Source organism: Leptodactylus fuscus, chromosome 11 (assembly GCF_031893055.1).
Source record: "Leptodactylus fuscus isolate aLepFus1 chromosome 11, aLepFus1.hap2, whole genome shotgun sequence".
Lineage (NCBI taxonomy): Eukaryota > Metazoa > Chordata > Amphibia > Anura > Leptodactylidae > Leptodactylus > Leptodactylus fuscus.
This window is the reverse complement of record NC_134275.1, coordinates 20,458,896-20,477,459: the sequence shown is the minus strand read 5'-3', so window position 1 is coordinate 20,477,459 and position 18,564 is coordinate 20,458,896. Positions and strand designations below refer to the sequence as shown.

Sequence of the window (18,564 nt, the reverse complement as noted above, 5' to 3'; positions counted from 1 at the left end):
ACGCGGGGGGCTAATCGGCCGGCCGGCGTCAAAGCGGAAGTACCAGGTGCATCCATTCATTTCAATGCGTGCGTGCTGTTCAGATCGGCTGATCCGAACAGTACTCGCTCATCTCTAGAAAAGAGGAACTTGGTTTTACTGCCACCTTTTAGAAAGTCCCTATAGATTAATACCAGGTTTTAAAAGAAAGGGCATAATCTGAGATCAATAGCCAAGCCAAAATAACTTCTCCAAAAGGAAGAGGGTCCCCTCTGTAGACAACTGTTTCACACTTGTTGCTTCTCTTTAGCGCAGAGTAATGTACTGGCTGGCTGAGAGGTCTCAACATGAGTCAAAAGGGTTAATATGTCTCACAAGGAAGAGAAGGTATGGGGACTTACAATTCATGAATGGCCTGCTGGGTAAGGAATATGCAAATAAGACTTCATTGGTGGAAAAGAGAAATTTGTCCCTAGCTCTACCTCCTTTAAAAGCTTCAAAGGGAAAGAGGGATGTGTTGTGTTAGTCAGTTCCAAAGTATGGAGACGCACAGGAGAAGTCTTTGAGATGGATGTGTGAAGAGGGTATGAAGAGGTCATGTGAGCATTGACAGATGTCCTCAGCAATAATGTCCTGATGGAATACTGAACCACGTCACCCTATATAGAGACCAGACTCTTCAGTGTTTGATGGTTAGACCACCATATGACTAGAGCGATCAGAGTCTGCTTATAGAATATCCATGTGTGCGTCCTGCTGTGCCTCTCCTGCATATCCTGGGAGATGTTTGGATGAGGGACTACCTGCTATTCTGGGATCCCTAAATATTGCGCCTGCACAACCAAGGATGTGACGTCAGGACCAATTATAGCGTTGGAAAAAAAAATGAGAGACTGTGACTTTAGCATCAAAATAAACTGATTCATTATTATGATTTAAGTATATTATAAAATTATTATACAGTATATTTTAAATAGATACATAGTTTGTTACCCATTAACATTCATAGGAATTCAATCACTAATTCAGCCCAAGCTGGATGGGACCTATGGAAATGAGGCAGAGGGTGCACTCGGGTCTGCAGATGATGTTATAGCAGTGGCAGGATGCATGGGGTAGTGGAGTCCGAGCGGCAAGAGCAGTATTCCAGGGAACTGAAGGCCCGCCCCCAGTGCACCAACTGTCTCATTTGCATAAGTTTATTCTTTTCCAAATCTACACTAATGACATACACAATATTAATGTGCTCTGTAGTGTAGCGGTGACGGTTACATTTGCTCGGAGTGACAGTAGAAGATGACAGGGAATAGATATGCCAAGGTAAAGATGTTACGGTCTCTAGCTGCCCATGTGATGCCGTGCTGAGGCATCATGGCAAAGACAGCAAAGAAAGAGAAAGGTATAAAATATACATGGAAATTGCCGCGTGTGACAGACGATCAGGTGAGGGGTGGGAAAAAGTGTTATCACTGGATACTTACAGATCAAAAATAAAAACAAAAAATCTGTCCATTGTTAGATTTTTATTATTATTTTTATGTATTTATATCTTCTTTTGTAGCACTTTACATAGCACAATATTGGGGATACGGTGTGCTCCAGACAAATAGACAGTGTTTACAAGATACATTTGGTAGGTCTTTAGTAAGTAATAGGAAATAGATACAAGAGGGCAAGTGAGGAACCGCTCTAGATATGTCCGCTGGAGGCAGAATATTGTTTAGGTCCTTTGTTGGCCGGTTGACCTGCAGGGAAGTTTACAATGGAGGGGTTGGAGAATGTTGTACACAGTGAAGTGTCCCAGATGAGAGGGGAGGCATGAGAGATGGTTTATGTCTTGGTCTTGGTTTATTTATCTGCTTTCTTTCACTTCATGTGTATTCCCATGTCCCACCAGTAGATGGCAGCAGAACACCACATGGACAGAATGCTGCCTTTCACCCTCTGACCTTAGTGTAACATGACAAGTTTTCTAGGAATGACCTGTGTTACTTTAGTTACTAGTGCTCCCATATAAATGGAATGGTGTGTCATCCTTCTTATTATCTTTTAGTGAAATAGTATTAACTTATTGTAAAGGTTTACTAAAGAAGAGTGCAGTCCCATCAGCTCTCCGTCTTATTCCTTATATATTCAGCTAGGTTCACACTAGTGTCTCCTTTCTGAAGTTCTGGTCTGTCAGTGTAGTACCAATGTAATATCTGTTACACCTTACATCTTTTTAAAACTGAAACCAGTGGAGGAAAATGTCCTCTGTCCAAATTTTTTTTTTAGTCTGCTGCTTTCTGGTAGATGCCAAAGGAGACTCCAGCCCACATGTGAATATAGCTTAAACCTGTTAAATTTGAGAGTTTTCCCGAAATCAAGATTTATTAAGTACTGTATATACTTGAGTATAAGCCGAATTTTTCAGCACAGTTTTTGTGCTGAAAAAAGCCCCCCTCGGCTTATACTCAATTCAAGCAAAGAAAAAAAATTTTTAATTTTTTTTAATTTTTTTTTTGTGGGGGGAGGGGGGGTCTATGACCAGCCGCAATAGTAATGTATAGAATCTCCCATAAAATAGTGGGAAAAAAAGCTTTAAAAAAATATAATAAAAAAATAAAGTAAATAAAAGTTCTGAATCCCTCCTTTCCCTAGAATACATAGAAAAATACAAAATAACTGTGACACACATACACATTAGGTATCCCTGTATCTGACAGTGCCCGGTCTACTGAATATAGGGGATCTGCAGTGCTCCTGTTCCGTCGGGAAGGGGTTAATAGGAGCACTGCAGATCCCCTATATTCAGCCAGACTGAATTCCAAGTGGGAGGGGGGACCCAGTCCTCAAGCTCAGGGAAGGGGCAGACAGACAACCAAAACACCCCCTCCCCTCCCCCAGCAACTACTGCACCCAAAAACTCCGACCATTTTAATTTTTGAAATTTTCCAGTAGCTGCTGCATCCCCCCCTCCTCGGCTTATACTCGAGTCAATAAGTTTTCCCAGTTTTTTGTGGTAAAATTAGGGGCCTCGGCTTATATTCAGGTCGGCTTATACTCGAGTATATACGGTATGCCTGATGCTAAGTGCCTGATGTCTGGGGATCTGACAGGTCACAAGAATGGGCTTCCTAAGTCCCTCCTTCTTTCTCACCACATGACTGCTGAGAGAGAAAATCTAAATGGCGTGGCAGTCAAGAACGAGCCCGATCACTCCCGTCAATGTCATTGCGGCTGACGTACAGCGCTCAGCTCTCCATTGCTCCATAGACGTTGAATGGTTTGGCAGGGAAGATGCTCATCCATTGCTCTTTTCAAACTTATCACTGCATTCTCCGAAAGATATTTGAGACATCGGACCCCCATTCCCATGACTGGTAGAGAGTATAGCGGTGACACCTACAGCCATCAGACACATCATCTATAGTGTGGAAAGGCGATAAAGGTTCATCCTGGGAAAAATGCTTTAACAAAGTAAGTAGTGGAATGAATTACGTTTTTAAAGAGGCACTCCGTACCTTTTTGTAATGTTACCTGATAACATGAATGGCTTCTTTTTGGGCCATGTGATGCTATGGTGACCCACTGTTGTGGAAAATGCATTTAGTTGTTTTATTAAATCCCCAGAGTGCTTCTTTAAGGCTGACTCAGCAAACTAGAAGAATATAGGAACTCCATCCAGATGTTGCGCTGGTTGGATTTGGGCTACAGTAGTTATTGGGTGTCCAAGTGGGTACAACGCCGTTGCCATCACTGATTCATACCGTCACATGTGTTCTGTACATACCATGTATAACCTACAATGTATACCCTACATGCTTCATGTTTATTAGTTCTGCATTCTCTCTTTGTAGAAACCACAGAGCTTGGCAGTAAGAAGGAGCTGAAGTCCATGCCATTCATCACATACCTCTCAGGTTTGCTGACGGCACAGATGCTCTCCGATGACCAGCTTATTATAGGAGTTGAAATCCACTGTGAAGAAAAGGGACGTTGTCCATCCAGCTGTCATTTGTGCCGAAGAGCAGGCAAGGAGCAAGTCAGCCCCATCCCAGTGCTCCTGGAAATTAACCGCATCACTCCCCTGTACAACCTTATTCAGGATAATGCTACACGAGAGGTGAATGTCTCCAATTTCAAGATTTAAGGGAACCTATCACGTTGAAATTGTTGTTCAGTAGAGATGAGTGAACACTGTTCAGATCAGCCATTCTGAACAGCACGCTCCCATAGAAATGAATGGAAGCACCTGGCACTACACTTTGCCGGCAGCCGGACGCCATGCCACGCCATTCATTTCTATGGGAGCATGCTGTTCGGAACGGCTGATCCGAACAGTGTTCACATCTCTATTGTTCAGTCTGTGGGTAGACTCCTGGCACTCCCACCGATCTGCTGTTGGCGCCAGAACTGGCATAACTCTGTATAGCAGGTAACAGCTAGAGAAATTACTGTAAACTCAGTCCCATTCAAGCCAGTGGGACAGAGCCTGCAGTAAAATCCCTGGCCGCAAAACACAGATCAGTGCTAGCACAAGTATACTGCAAACAGCTGATCAACGACGTGCTGGGAGTAACCAATGAATGTAATGTCACGTGGCCAGTCGAGCTTAAGAAGCACTCACTGGAGTGAGCCTCCTTTAGGGTAAGTTCACATAGGTTTTTTTTGGATTAGGCCGCCTCAGGTTCCTGACCAAAATACGGGTATCTGTGACTGGATGCACTGCACCGGCATCCAGCCGCGCACTCCGCCCCAGATTAGGCCCAAATGAATGGGCTTAGTTGGGAGGGAGTGTCTTCAGGCGGATGTCACGAGGCGAATCCACCTACAAGAATGAGCATGTCGCTGACCAGCTCTCATTGATTTCAATGGGAGCCGTCTTTTTGGTCAGGATTATGAGGCAGATACGGCCTCAAAATCCTGACCAAAAAACCCAGTGTGAACTTACCCTTAGAGGCTGATGTCTCTGGCTGCTCATGTGATGCAGCGTTGAGTGGGGGTTCCTGGTCTCGGATGTCCGATGATCTGGTATTATTGCCATGTCCTATGGACAGATCATCATCATTTTACCTCACCCCCTCCAAAAAAATCCTTTCATGGAATATTCTATTCTATTCTTAAGAAAGATAAACCATCGCCTCTGCATTCCCATGCATGTAGCGTGCCGAAAACAAAATACACAGTTTTACCACAAATGTTTGTGGTTTTGCAGTGTTGCTTTTGACAATGTGTCCACCATATCTATATAATGTTTTGTTTTTATATCTTTGGGCACGTTCACACGGGGCAAGAGGGGACGGATTTTGTTGCTGAATCCACGTCATAATCCGCCCCCTCACAATAGATGTCTATGCAGACCGCCAGCTTACTGCCGGGAACATGCCGCTCACGGAAAAAAGCGAGCTGCCCTTTCTTCAGGCAAATTCCGCGGCTGATTCAGCCCCCGGCGTCCTTCTCGCGGCAGCACCCTCCGGACTGGGCCCATTCATTTGAGCCTACTCCGGAGGGGGAAGCTGCGACAGTCACGGAAGGCGCATTTTGGTCCAATTCTTATGTGGCATCAGAATCAGGACCAAAATACGCCATTCCGTGCCCCGTGTGAACGGGGCCTTTGAGGTATTGTATGGCTGTATTTAGTTTTTTTCACAAAGAGCTTATTCTCATGTAGCACATTACATAGTAAAGGATTTTATTTATTTATTTTTTTATGTAGATTGTGAACCCATATAGAGCTCACAATATACACTTTTTCCCTATCAGTATGTCTTTGGAGTATGGGAAGAAACCCATGCAAACACAGGGAGAATGTACAAACTCCTTACAGATGTTGTCCTTGGCAGGATTTGAGCCCCTGACTCCAGCATTGCAAGGCTGCAGTGCCAACCACTGAGTCACCGTGTTGCCACCATAGTAAAGGATTTCATCAACAGGATAGGGTATAAATATTTGATCACTGGGCCAAACCAAGCGCTACTTTTGGCTATCATCAATCCTATGTATTCCATTCAAGCTCCTGATCACTGCATGATCACTCAGGAAGGCCGGGTTCACACAGTAGACTATGAAGCGGTGTTTGAAGCAGACTTCCATCTCAGATTTCTCTTCATTTTCAGATATCCGACTCTCTACAGCTTCCTCGTGCTTCAATCTCTGGCTCCCATTGACAACAATGGGAGGCATAATCAGGGCACAATCCACCTCAAAATCAATGCCAGGGGCCACCATGTGAATACACCCTGAGGGTCCTAGCCGTGGAGTGTCTAGCAGCCATAGGCGATAATTGTCAGCTATGTAAGACCTGGGCCACACACACTGTGATCGCAGCGGGTCCACCAATGCAAAACCGATGACTGATGACCTGCTGTGATCTACAGTATCAGCATGGTTGATGAGATAGAAATAAATATCCGCATGGTGTGACTAAGACCTGCCGACCTCTGAGAGAACCTGCAGGGAAAACTATTTTGAGTGTTTTTTTTGTCATGTTGACTCGCAGAGGAACACACTGTAGAATTTTCTCTAGCGTAAGTGGTGAATTTTGGAGACCATTAAACCCTGAAAAAAGTCAAGTAAGTCACCTGAGGAATTGATAGACATCAATCACAAGCTAAATTACCTTTTTGTGCCTGTGATGGCGTATAAGAAACAGCTTTGTATAATATACTCCAGCCTAAAACTAGCTCATGTGCATTTCATTGCTCAGCAATCAAAATACCGTAACTGTTTGTGTAATGATGCCGGCCAATGCCAGGCTGCCAAAAGATGATCATGCGCTGTTACATATCTGTTATGGGCTACTGAAAATGGATCATGTTTTTGGACAATCATAAGTCAACTTGTGCAGGTTCTGAGCCCTTTTTTTTTTTTTTTTTATAGGGAGCCTTCACGCCTTTTGATACGTGCGTATCACATTGAAAGCAATAGGTAAGAAAGTTCTCATTGATTTCAATGGGGAGCGCGTGTATGCCGGCACCCATTCAAGTCAATGGGATCTGTTTTTTACGCCGCTCACTCTGAACGAGTTTTACGTTCAGAATGATCGAGCGTAAACTCCATTTGAAGGCTCCCTTAATATTGAGCTTTCCCTCTACCCCCACACCTACACACACACATATACATACACATCATGGAGTTTAGTTGCTAATGTTGATGGTTGGATTATTCATAAGTCATCATTGAACAGACAATCACATGATGACCATCCAAAGTCTAATGTGTAGGGCAGGCTTTAGGCTACTCTAACCCTTTGTTCACATCTGCGTTCGGGGAGTCCACATGAGGACCCTCCCCAAACAGAGTACTGAACGCAACTGCAAGCGCTGTGCAGTAAAAGCACATGGACCCCATAGACTATAATGGGACCAATGTGCTTGCCGCCCACTGCCCGCATGAATCATGTGGACAGGAAAGTAGATTGTGAACTACTTTCTTCTCCATATGTTCTGTGCGGAGATCTGGCAGCAAGCACACGGACCCCACTATAGTCTATGGGGTCCGTGTGCTTTTACTGTACTGTACAGCACTGGCAATTGCATTTGGTATTCCGTTCAGAGGGTCCCCATGTGGACTCCCCCGAACAGAATACCAACGCAGACATGAACGAGGGGTAACTTCTGCTGTCAAGCAGCCTGTTTTGGAGAAGACTTGCGAAGCAGCATCGGACTTGTGCTGTTGGTGTTTTCATTAACAACCCCAATTCCAATGAAGTTTGGACATTGTGTAAAACATAAATAAAAACAGAATACGATGAGTTGCAAATCCTTTTCAATCTATATTCATTTGAATTCACTACAAAGACAAGATATTTAATGTTCAAGCTGATAAACTTTATTGAGGATGTTTTTTTGCAAATATTCACTCGCTTTCAATTTGATGCCTGCAACACTTTCCAGAAAAGCTAGGACAGGGCAACAAAAGACTGGGAAAGTTGAGGAATGCTCAAAAAAAACCCTGTTTGGAGCATTCCAGAGGTGAACAGGTTAATTGGAAACAGACGAGTGTCATGATTGGGTATAAAGAAAGCATCCCTGAAAGGCTCAGTCATTCACAAAGCAAGGATGTGGCCAGGTTCTCCAGTTTGTGAGCAAATAGTCCAACAGTGTAAGAACAACATTTCTTAACGCACAATTTTTGGAATTTAGGGATGTCATCTTCTACAGTCCAAAATATCATCAAAAGATTCAGAAAATCTGGATAAATTTCTGCAAGTAAGCAGCAAGGCCGAAAACCAACATTGAATGCCTGTGACCTCCGATCCCCCAGGCGGCATTACATTAAAAAATAACGCCATTCTGTAACAGATATTACCACATGGGCTCAGGGACACTTCAGAAGACCACTGTCAGTGAACACAGTTTGTCGCAACATCTATAAGTGCAAGTTAACACCTAGAAACTCCTCCGGCTTCTCTGGGCCAGAGCTCAACTATGATGGACTGAAGCAAAATGTAAAAGTATCCTGTGGTCTGACCAGTCCACATTTCACATTGTTTTTAGAAATCATGGATGTCATGTCCTCCGGGCCAAAGAGGAAAAGGACTGTCTGGATTGTTATCAGCGCAAAATTCAAAAGTCAACTTCTCTGATGGTATGCGGGGGGGTGTTAGTGCCCATGGCAGATCTCTGATGGTATGGGGTGTGTTAGTGCCCTTGGCATATCTCTGATGGTATGGGGGTGTGTTAGTGCCCTTGGCATATCTCTGATGGTATGGGGGTGTGTGTTAGTGCCCATGGCAGATCTCTGATGGTATGGGGGGGTGTTAGTACCCATGGCACATCTCTGATGGTATGGGGGGGTGTTAGTGCCCATGGCAGATCTCTGATGGTATGAGGGGGTGTTAGTGCCCATGGCAGATCTCTGATGGTATGGGGGTGTGTTAGTGCCCATGGCAGATCTCTGATGGTATGAGGGGGTGTTAGTGCCCATGGCAGATCTCTGATGGTATGGGGGTGTGTTAGTGCCCATGGCAGATCTCTGATGGTATGAGGGGGTGTTAGTGCCCATGGCAGATCTCTGATGGTATGGGGGTGTGTTAGTGCCCATGGCAGATCTCTGATGGTATGGGGGTGTGTTAGTGCCCTTGGCAGATCTCTGATGGTATGGGGGTGTGTTAGTGCCCTTGGCAGATCTCTGATGGTATGGGGGTGTGTTAGTGGCAATGGTACATCTCTGATGGTATGGGGTATGTTAGTTCCCGTGGCGCATCTCTGATGGTATGGGGGGGGGTGTCAGTGCCCATGGCACCTCTATGATGGTATGGGGTGTGTAAGTGCCCATTGCATGGGTAACTTGTACATCTGTCAAGTCACCATTTAGGCTGAAAGGTACATACAGGTTTTGGAGCAACATATGCTGCCATCCAAGTGACATCTTTTCCAGGGACGCCCCTGCTTATTTCAGCAAGACAATACCAAGCCACATTCTGCATGTGTTACCACAGTGTGACTTCATAGTAAAAGAGTGCCGGTACTACATTAGCCTGCCTGCAGTCCAGACCCATTGAAAATATGTGGCAATTATGAAGCCCAAATTACAACAACAGAGCCCTCGGACTATTGAGCAACTGAGGTTGTACATCGAGCAAGAATGGGAAAGAATTCCACCTACAAAGCTCCAACAATTCGTGTCCTCAGTCCCCAAATGCTTATTGAGTGTTCTTAGAAGGAAAGATGATGTAACACCGTGATAAACATACCCCGGGCCCAGTCTCATGTTGGCCATGTCCCAGCTTTTATGGAAACTGTTGCAGGCATCAAAGTGTTGCATAAAAACAAATAAAGTTTATCCTTTTGAACATTAATTGTTCTGTCTTTGTAGTGTATTCCATTGACTATAGGTTGAAAAGGATTTGCAAATCATTGTATTCTGTTTTTATTTTTATTACTTCATTGGAATTGGGGTAGTAGGTTATTGCTTGTTATACTGTTAACAGCCACATGTGGGTTTGCAGGTTTACGGGTGTGCCAGTAATAATAATAATCATTAAATGTTACGTGTAAAAATTTTAAGAAAACGCTTACACATCTGTCCCCTGTGTGCTTTTGCCCATCACTGGTTTCCATTTGTTGTCCTACTGGGCCCTTGTCTCCTGTAAAAACTGCAGTTTGTGTATACTTGTACCTTAGATGTGGAATTTTGTTACATATTACAGATGAGAAATTATTTTTGCATTTTAAAGCCCAAAGCAGATGGTAAGTATTGTAATGGGAGTATAAACTTCACTTCACCTAGGTTTTTCCTTGTAATAGCGTTGGCAGGTGATCTAGATTGATCTCTGTAGGTACACCAGGTTTATGTAGTAGTTCATGATCGCAGTGTTGTACATACATACAGTATTTCACATAACATATAAAAACATGGCACTTAGTATTTCATCCACTACAGCTAAGGCTGAATTGCTGATTTCTGGGAGTTTTGGGGCAACTGGTTGATCAGCGCGGTCCACTCCATTCATTTCATGGAGACCATTGAAGGTTACCAAATCAAAGCCCGGCTATCTCACCAAAAGCAACCTGCGAGCTGTCCGTCATTATGTCAAATTAGAAGAGCGGGTGGGGAGGGATAATCAGGAGGACACAGAAGGGAAGGCATAATGGAGATCAGCAGAATAGTAAACGTGATTCCACACGAGCCACATGGCTGGTGGGCTCTATCATCTGAGTTCAATTCCGCTACCAAATTTTCCATGCTGCGTATGCATAAAACCTCCTGAAGCCAAGACAGCAGAATGGGGGAGTCAGGGATTTCCATAGTTTAGGGATAACGGACCTCCCTGCTACTAATAGGAAGCCGAACAGCTTACAGGTATACTTCTTAAACTTACATGGGAAGATAGCGAGGAGCAGGGTCATCTTCCAAAGCAATGCCAGTAACCATCTGAATAATACAACTGACATCTGACCAAAAGGGGCGTAGGATTGCACATCCCCACCAGATGTGTGTCATCGAACCCCGGCCGGCATTGCATCTCCAGGTGGAGGGTGGAAGCGTAGATCTCATGAAGAACAGAAGGGACTCCGTACCAGTGGCAGAGGATCTTATACTTTGTTTTGTGCACCTTGCAAGATATAGGGAGTTATGGCAATCCTGGAAAGCCGAGGACCACGCGCCTGGCAGGATCAAGACCTCCAGTTCACTTTCCCAACTACTTGAGAATACTGTTAGACGGTTGGTGGAATCCATGAGCATGCCATAGATAAGCGAGACAGTGAGTGCAAGCACTAGGTGAAAGACACAATCGTTCAAAATGCAACAATACCCTATGAGAGTAGTATAAAAATGGGAAAGCTGGGCCTACTGCCAGTGAGGCGCCATAGGGTCAGGATCAGAGCAGGGAAGGGAGGGTGGAGGCTGATATAACCTGATGAAATCTTAGAGCGATTTGACCCATAGTGTGAAAGAGGAACTGCTGATTCAGAACATATCAAAGGAACAAGAGAGTGTGTGTGATAGCATAGTGATCTGGTATCTTTACTGTTAGACTCCGCATTGTGGAAAAGCAGATTTTTTTTTTATTGTTGTTGCAGTTTTTGCTGTGATTTTTTGAGCCAAAGTCAGGAGTGTAGAAGTATAAGAACTTCCTATATATTGCCCATTCCTTTTGTAGCCACTCCTGGGTTTGGCTTAAAAAACTGCAGAAAATCTACAACAAAAAAAGCTTATTTTCTACTACGTGGAGCCTCAACAAATGTTATGGTTCAGTGTATATATATATAAATATGTTTTTGAACAACAGAACCTCTGGGCTGCAAGACACTGCAGCGAGGTCCACAGGCCCATATGGGCGGCTGTATGTCTGAACTAAATGTGAACAGAGTTCAACACACACTAACCGAGGTGCGGCACAGTACTCAATGTGAAAAACTGCAGTGACAGTGGTGTGGTGCGATACTCAATGTGAACAGGGTGCAATTAAACCCTACCAGTTAAGCTCACTGGCCAGGTACACCAATACTGCTGAAACAAACAAGGCTGCCAAGGGTTAACACTCACCCCAGGTCAGCAAACACACTTACCCCTGCACAGCTAGGAGTTACCAAGGGAGTTTGCATGCTCCTGCACACAGCTAGGAGTCCTCAAACACACATGCCCCTGCAACAGCTAGGGGTGCTCGTGCACACAGCTACGAGCGCTTCTGCAACAGCTAGAAGCCACCACGGAAGTTTTAACATGCTCCTGCGTACAGCTAGGAGTTACCAATGAGGTATGGCAGTCTAAATAAGGCTTTCTCAGAGACCAAACCTGCTGCAGCTCCTCAGGCTGGAACAGTCTCTACCGCTCCTAGCCCTGGTGTAGCGCTTACAGTTCAGGGTTTACAGGTCCTAACTAACAGCACCCAGAACGAAGCAGAGGAACCCCACACAGAGGCCTAGTCTGACAACCTGCCTGCAATGCTGGAGCCTATCCCTGCAAACTACTGTCATTAAACAAGCTTCCGTGGACTTTAGGGACATTCAATCAATCTTTAGACAAAGTGTGAGTGGGTGTCGGCTCACACTATTTAAAGGGAAGACCTCGCCCAATAGGGGCGGTGGTCATGACCTCACTGCTCATGCTCAGTAGGGGAGAAATGACACAGCTTGTGAGCGGCTCCAAAAGTCTGAGCACGCTCAGTAGGGCGAAAGCTGGACTTAGCCTGACCCACAGGTGGCGCTGTGCGCTGGGAGAGCAACCTGCGGGACCCAATCCTAACAACAAACCGGTTTATTTTTCCCCATTAAGGCATGTGGACATTACAGGGAGTGATGACCCACTTTGGTTTTCCCCACTATGAACCAATGTGGAGTAAAACAAAGAGAGAAATTTCCCTGAGGACCCAGGGACAACCTCTATATGCTAGGCTCACACTAGCATATGGGTCTCCATTTTTCTGGTCCACATAGAGACCCAAAAGACCGAGAACCTGTCTGCTTAAAAAATGGTTACCTGCGGAATCTCACAGACCCAGTAGACTATAATGGGGTCCATATGGGATTCCACTGCAGAGTTCTCTCCACCGATTTTAAGCAGTATCTGCAGTGGAGTCTCCAATGCAGATGTCAATCCAGCCGAAATGTGTGTGTCCTAGGAACAAGTTCTCTTCAAAACGGTTGTACCAAGTTTTACATATTTCACCTGGATGTCTGACCACTGGAAAAAGTGAATGAAGGAGCAGCTCTAGCACAAAAGCTCTTGCTTCACTCAGATGGTATTGTCAGACAGTAGATACAGTAAATGCTTCAATGGTTGGACATGCAGCTTTTTGTGTAGGACCCTGAAGTTTTAGAATTTGGTGCAACCTCATTAAAGCCCTGTAACAGATGAACACCCAAATCTTACAATTGCCTCCAATTGTTATGTCAACTAAGGATCATGGCAGCTAATGCCCCGCTCACACTCTGTGCTACTTTCTATGTTGTTCCTGAATAGGCATACAGAGACTCGCAGGACTCGCTGTCACCAGGCACTTTACTTGAAGTCGTTTCACTTACCAAATGACTTCATAGCAGTTTAGCAGTAGTTTTACAGCAGCTTCATCAAACACTACTATTGGCCTTATCTAACAGTGTTGGAATCGCAAGGCCTGCAGAAGCCCAGCAGTGTTCCTATTCATACAGCAAGTGCATGCCAAGCTCACACAGGACCTGCTGCTCAAGGCCTTTGCTTCAGTTCACTCTGCTGTTTTTTGGGACGCTTCCAGGCCTACCACTGGCCTGACTCCCAGACTGCTACCTCTTTCCTCACTCGCAGCCTACCACTAAAACTATACACAGAACGAAGCCCTGGCAGTCCCAAAAGGTGCAGAAAAACGCATAATATAGTAAGCTTTTCCTGTCCCAGTGTGATGGAAACACCAAGTCCTGCTTTCAGCATAACCTATGGCATACCTCCGAACTTTCAAAAGACAGAGAGAGGGACAAAATGTCCGATGTGCTGTGCGAGCCATGACAATTATAGCCCCACCCACTTCTACGTTGACTCCGCCCATTCTAATCAATTTTTCCATGTGCCCCCACACAGTAAAATGTTCCTGCAGCCATCCTAAAATTATATGCACCCACATTATAATGTTCTCCTCCAATTGCCCCACAGTATTAAATCCCTCTCCTCATGCCCCAGTTTACACTGGTGGAAACTAGAGGGGGACATTAAACTGGAGCAGCTGGAGGGGAGCATTAAACTGTGGGCCACTGGAGGTTGACATTAAATTGTGGGGATATTAAACTGGTGGCAACTAGAGGCAGACCTGTCCCCTTCCAGCTACCTCCCACAGTTTAATGTCCTCCTCCAGTTGCCCACAATTTAATGTCATCCCCCCCTCCATCTGTTCCCATTTTAATTTAATCTTTGGAAAATGTAAAGGTAGCCGCAAAATTTGCAACAAAAAACTGCTGCATTTCTGTGTTTTTTTCTGCAGCATTTTTCATTACGATTTCACAGAGGTTTCCTCTGTGGACTTTCTGCCCCTGTATGGTAAATGCCAGCGTTCCTGCAGGTATAATTGACATGTTGAGATTTTCAAAAACACATTTTTTTTCTGCAGTGTGTGGATGGGATTAGCCAAAATCATGTCCATTTTGCAAGCAATGTACACAGACCAGTCATATTAATGTGACCACCGCCTACTTTTGACGTCAACGTTAAATAACCAATCGCAAAAGGCGCGTGTCATCAGCCGTCTGGGTGCACTCATCATTGTGGAAGGCACGATGGATCAACACAAGTATGCATCTATCCTTGTCTGAGAGGGTTTTGCAGCTGATGGGTGGTGTAAGCTGATGGCTGGTCAGTTAATGGAGGGGATGTACATCTCACCCAGACTACTAAGGTGGGTGAGATGAGAAAACTCCAGAAAGAATGTTTCTCAGCAGATAACTATTGTCTGCTGAGGATTATTTCAAAGTTCCGGTAACTGAGCTGGATTTTTAGGAATGACAGGTAGGTTGGCAGTGGGACCTGTCATTCCACCCTCCTCCAGTCCACACTTTCGGGATGTTCCAGCAGCGACTCAGCTGCAGAGAGTCTGATCATCAAGGGAGCTTACGAAGCCTGCTCCAGCAGCAGACTTTGGGGAGAGCTTGGCTGGAGAGCCAACAGAGAGGTCGTATTTTTTGGAGCTGTGTCCTGAATGATTCCACTAGCTTTGGATTTCTGTTATTCTAGGTGAGGTAACCTATTCTATGTTTAGTTAGAGCCTAGCCAGGCAGGGATTTATTTTTGTATTGTTTCCTTTTGTTGCTGCACTATATTTTTGAGTGAAAATAAAAATCCACCTTTGTTTTGGACTAAAGAAACTGGACTTTTGTGTCTATGCCACCCCACCTAGTAACCCCAGACCCTGACAGTGGTCTTCCAGCAGAGCGGGTCTCTTTCTAGCTGCTTCCGGCTTTTGCTTATTGATACGTTCTATATATCAGGACTTACCAGCACTAGTAACTTAGAACGCCTTATTATGAGAAATGGATTTTCTAAAACCATGCGAGCATTTTATTGTAACTAATGTAATCCTTTTTGCAGGTGCTTAAAAATGCATTCATGAGCTTATATTGGTGTTCTGGAAAGGGGGAAGTCATTGAAGATTGGTGCCGATGTGATCTAACTGCTTTTGATGAGAATGGATTACCAAACTGCAGTCCCCTACCACCACCTGTGTAAGTTATGATTCACAGATTGTAGAAACTGTAACAAGCCCAACTCATTAACTCATTAATAGATGGAGGGTACTAGGCCAACACCATGCTTGCCAATGACATTGCAGCTTATTTTGTTGTAGATTTTGTTGCAGTTTTTTGAGCCAAAGCCAGGAGTGAATTGAGCAGAAGGTATAAGTACAAGAACTTCCTCTATATGTCCCATTCCTTTTATAGCCATTCTTGGCTTTGGTAAAATCTGCAACGAAAAAGCTGCATTTCTGCAACCTAAAAGTGACTCCTCTGGGAGCGATACCCCGCCCCTGACGTGTTTGTATAGCTCCTCATGTGCAGGATGGTGCATCCTTTGATGTGGCAACTCCATCTATTACTTAGAATACAAAGGGGGTAAAAAACAGGAATAGAGGGAGCGCTACTGAGTGAAGAGTGAGTCCAAGGGTTAATTGGTAACGTCATTTTATTGGTTCCAATGACAGAAGATAAAATGATAGGCTACACATTTCGACGCTGGTCAAGTCTTCTTCAGGCCAATGTGTATTCCGCGTCGAAACACGTAGCCTATCATTTTATCTTCTGTCATTGGAACCAATAAATTGACGTTACCAATTAACCCTTGGACTCACTCTTCACTCAGTAGCGCTCCTTCTATTCCCAGTTTTTGCCCCCTTTGTAGTCTATGTTTGCTCACCACCTTTTGGATGGTGCCCGGGAGGAACTGCAACTGATAGATCATTATCTTTTTTCAACATACGGGTACCAGTCCTTTTTATAATTTTAACCCATCTATGATTTGGCAGAGTTAATTCAGTCAATATACAGAAGAGAACCTATAAACCTATTAGCTATATTTTGCCAAACAGTTTATCTTACTTGAATCCATTATTATGTGCGCTGTCAGTTTCTACATGGTTATGAGGTTTTTGTTTTTTTTTCTTTGTGGCAGGTTTCGTCTGTCTCCCAACATGGAACCTTCTAGCACTGTGGTTGCTCTTGAATGGCTGGATGTCCAAGCTGCTATAGGGACCAAAGTTTCGGATTATATTCTCCATCATAAGAAAGTGGATGAATACACAGATACAGAGCTATACACAGGTAAGGCCGATAGAAATTCTACAAGTTACTATCATTTCTATTTTTTTTTCTTAATTAGAATTGCATCTTTTCCGATCCCGATCCTCAACCCTAGTCAATGCTTCTCTATGGGAAAAGTTACTTTTAGGGTTGAGCTGATCTTGAGATAATCTCCGATCTCGATCCCGCTGGAAAAGATCGGGTCGGAATTCCGATTGTGATCGTGAAATTTACTTGATCGCAATCCGATCTTTTCCGATCCTGATCGCTCAACCCTAGTGATAATACATAACCACTGTATTGTTTTGTTGTGCATTAAAAAAACAAAAACATCCATGTGACTTGGGATCTAAAACCTTAGTTCATATTAACTCACTGGGCAAATGAAAGAACTGTGGCAATAGAATTATATTAGTGCCAGGGGCGTAACTACCGTGGTAGCAGCAGTAGCAGCTGCCACAGGGCCCGGGCCATTAGGGGGCCCGGTGACAGCCGCTACCGCTGCGGTTTTTTTTTTTTTAAGTCCGTTACGGGCCCTATTCACTTGCCGCTCCTGGCTGGGCCGGGATCGGCAAGTGACACCGCGGGGCCCACAGAGGCTATCATTATACTTGGGGGTCTTTGCAGACCCCCGAGTATAATGATCGGCGGACCGGAGAGGTAAGGTAACATAAAAAACAGTGTTACTTACCTCTCCACGATCCTGCCAGGCCTCCGTCATTTGTGTCTGACGTCTCTGACGTCACATGACCCAGGCCTGCTTCCCGGGTCATGTGACGCCTGACGTCATTAAAGCTGGACAAGATTGCAGCCGACAGGAACAGGTAAGCAACTGTCTCTGTTCTTTTAATGGTTTTAATCCCCCGGGTCTCCGATTATTATACTCTGGGGTCTTTTCAGACCCCAGAGTATAATAAATGTTTATAGGTGTCCACAGTGGGACATATGGGGACACTATTGGGGATAATACTGTGTGTAGGGGACACTATAGGGGTTAATACTGTGTGCAGGGGCCACTATAGGGGTTAATACTGTGTGTGCATTGGACACTATAGGGGTTAATAATACTGTGTGCATTGGACACTATAGGGGTTAATACTGTGTGTGCATTGGACACTATAGGGGTTAATACTGTGTGTGCATTGGACACTATAGGGGTTAATACTGTGTGTGCAGGGGACACTATAGGGGTTAATACTGTGTGCATTGGACACTATAGGGGTTAATACTGTGTGCATTGGACACTATAGGGGTTAATACTGTGTGCATTGGACACTATAGGGGTTAATACTGTGTGCATTGGACACTATAGGGGTTAATACTGTGTGCATTGGACACTATAGGGGATAATACTGTGTGCATTGGACACTATAGGGGTTAATACTGTGTGTGCAGGGGACACTATTGGGGATAATACTGTGTGTGCAGGGGACACTATAGGGGTTAATACTGTGTGTGCAGGGGACACTATTGGGATAATACTGTGTGTGCAGGGGACACTATTGGGATAATACTGTGTGTGCAGGGGACACTATTGGGATAATACTGTGTGTGCAGGGGACACTATAAGGGTTAATACTGTGTGCATTGGACACTATAGGGGTTAATACTGTGTGTGCAGGGGACACTATTGGGATAATACTGTGTGTGCAGGGGACACTATAGGGGTTAATACTATGTGTGCAGGGGACACTATTGGGATAATACTGTGTGTGCAGGGGACACTATAGGGATAATACTGTGTGTGCAGGGGACACTATTGGGATAATACTGTGTGTGCAGGGGACACTATTGGGATAATACTGTGTGTGCAGGGGACACTATTGGGATAATACTGTGTGTGCAGGGGACACTATAAGGGTTAATACTGTGTGCATTGGACACTATAGGGGTTAATACT

General features: G+C 44.6%; 1 protein-coding gene across 1 annotated transcript in view; it reads left to right on the top strand.

Annotated features, from left to right (window-relative positions):
* The window catches only part of ASTN2 (astrotactin 2), a 481,865-nt gene that overhangs the window by 401,104 nt on the left and 62,197 nt on the right, over nt 1-18,564 (top strand). The window contains exons 16-18 of the mRNA XM_075260063.1: nt 3,819-4,084; nt 15,460-15,593; nt 16,537-16,685. Coding sequence (XP_075116164.1) covers nt 3,819-4,084; nt 15,460-15,593; nt 16,537-16,685 — 549 coding nt within the window. The remainder of the gene's footprint in view (nt 1-3,818; nt 4,085-15,459; nt 15,594-16,536; nt 16,686-18,564) is intronic.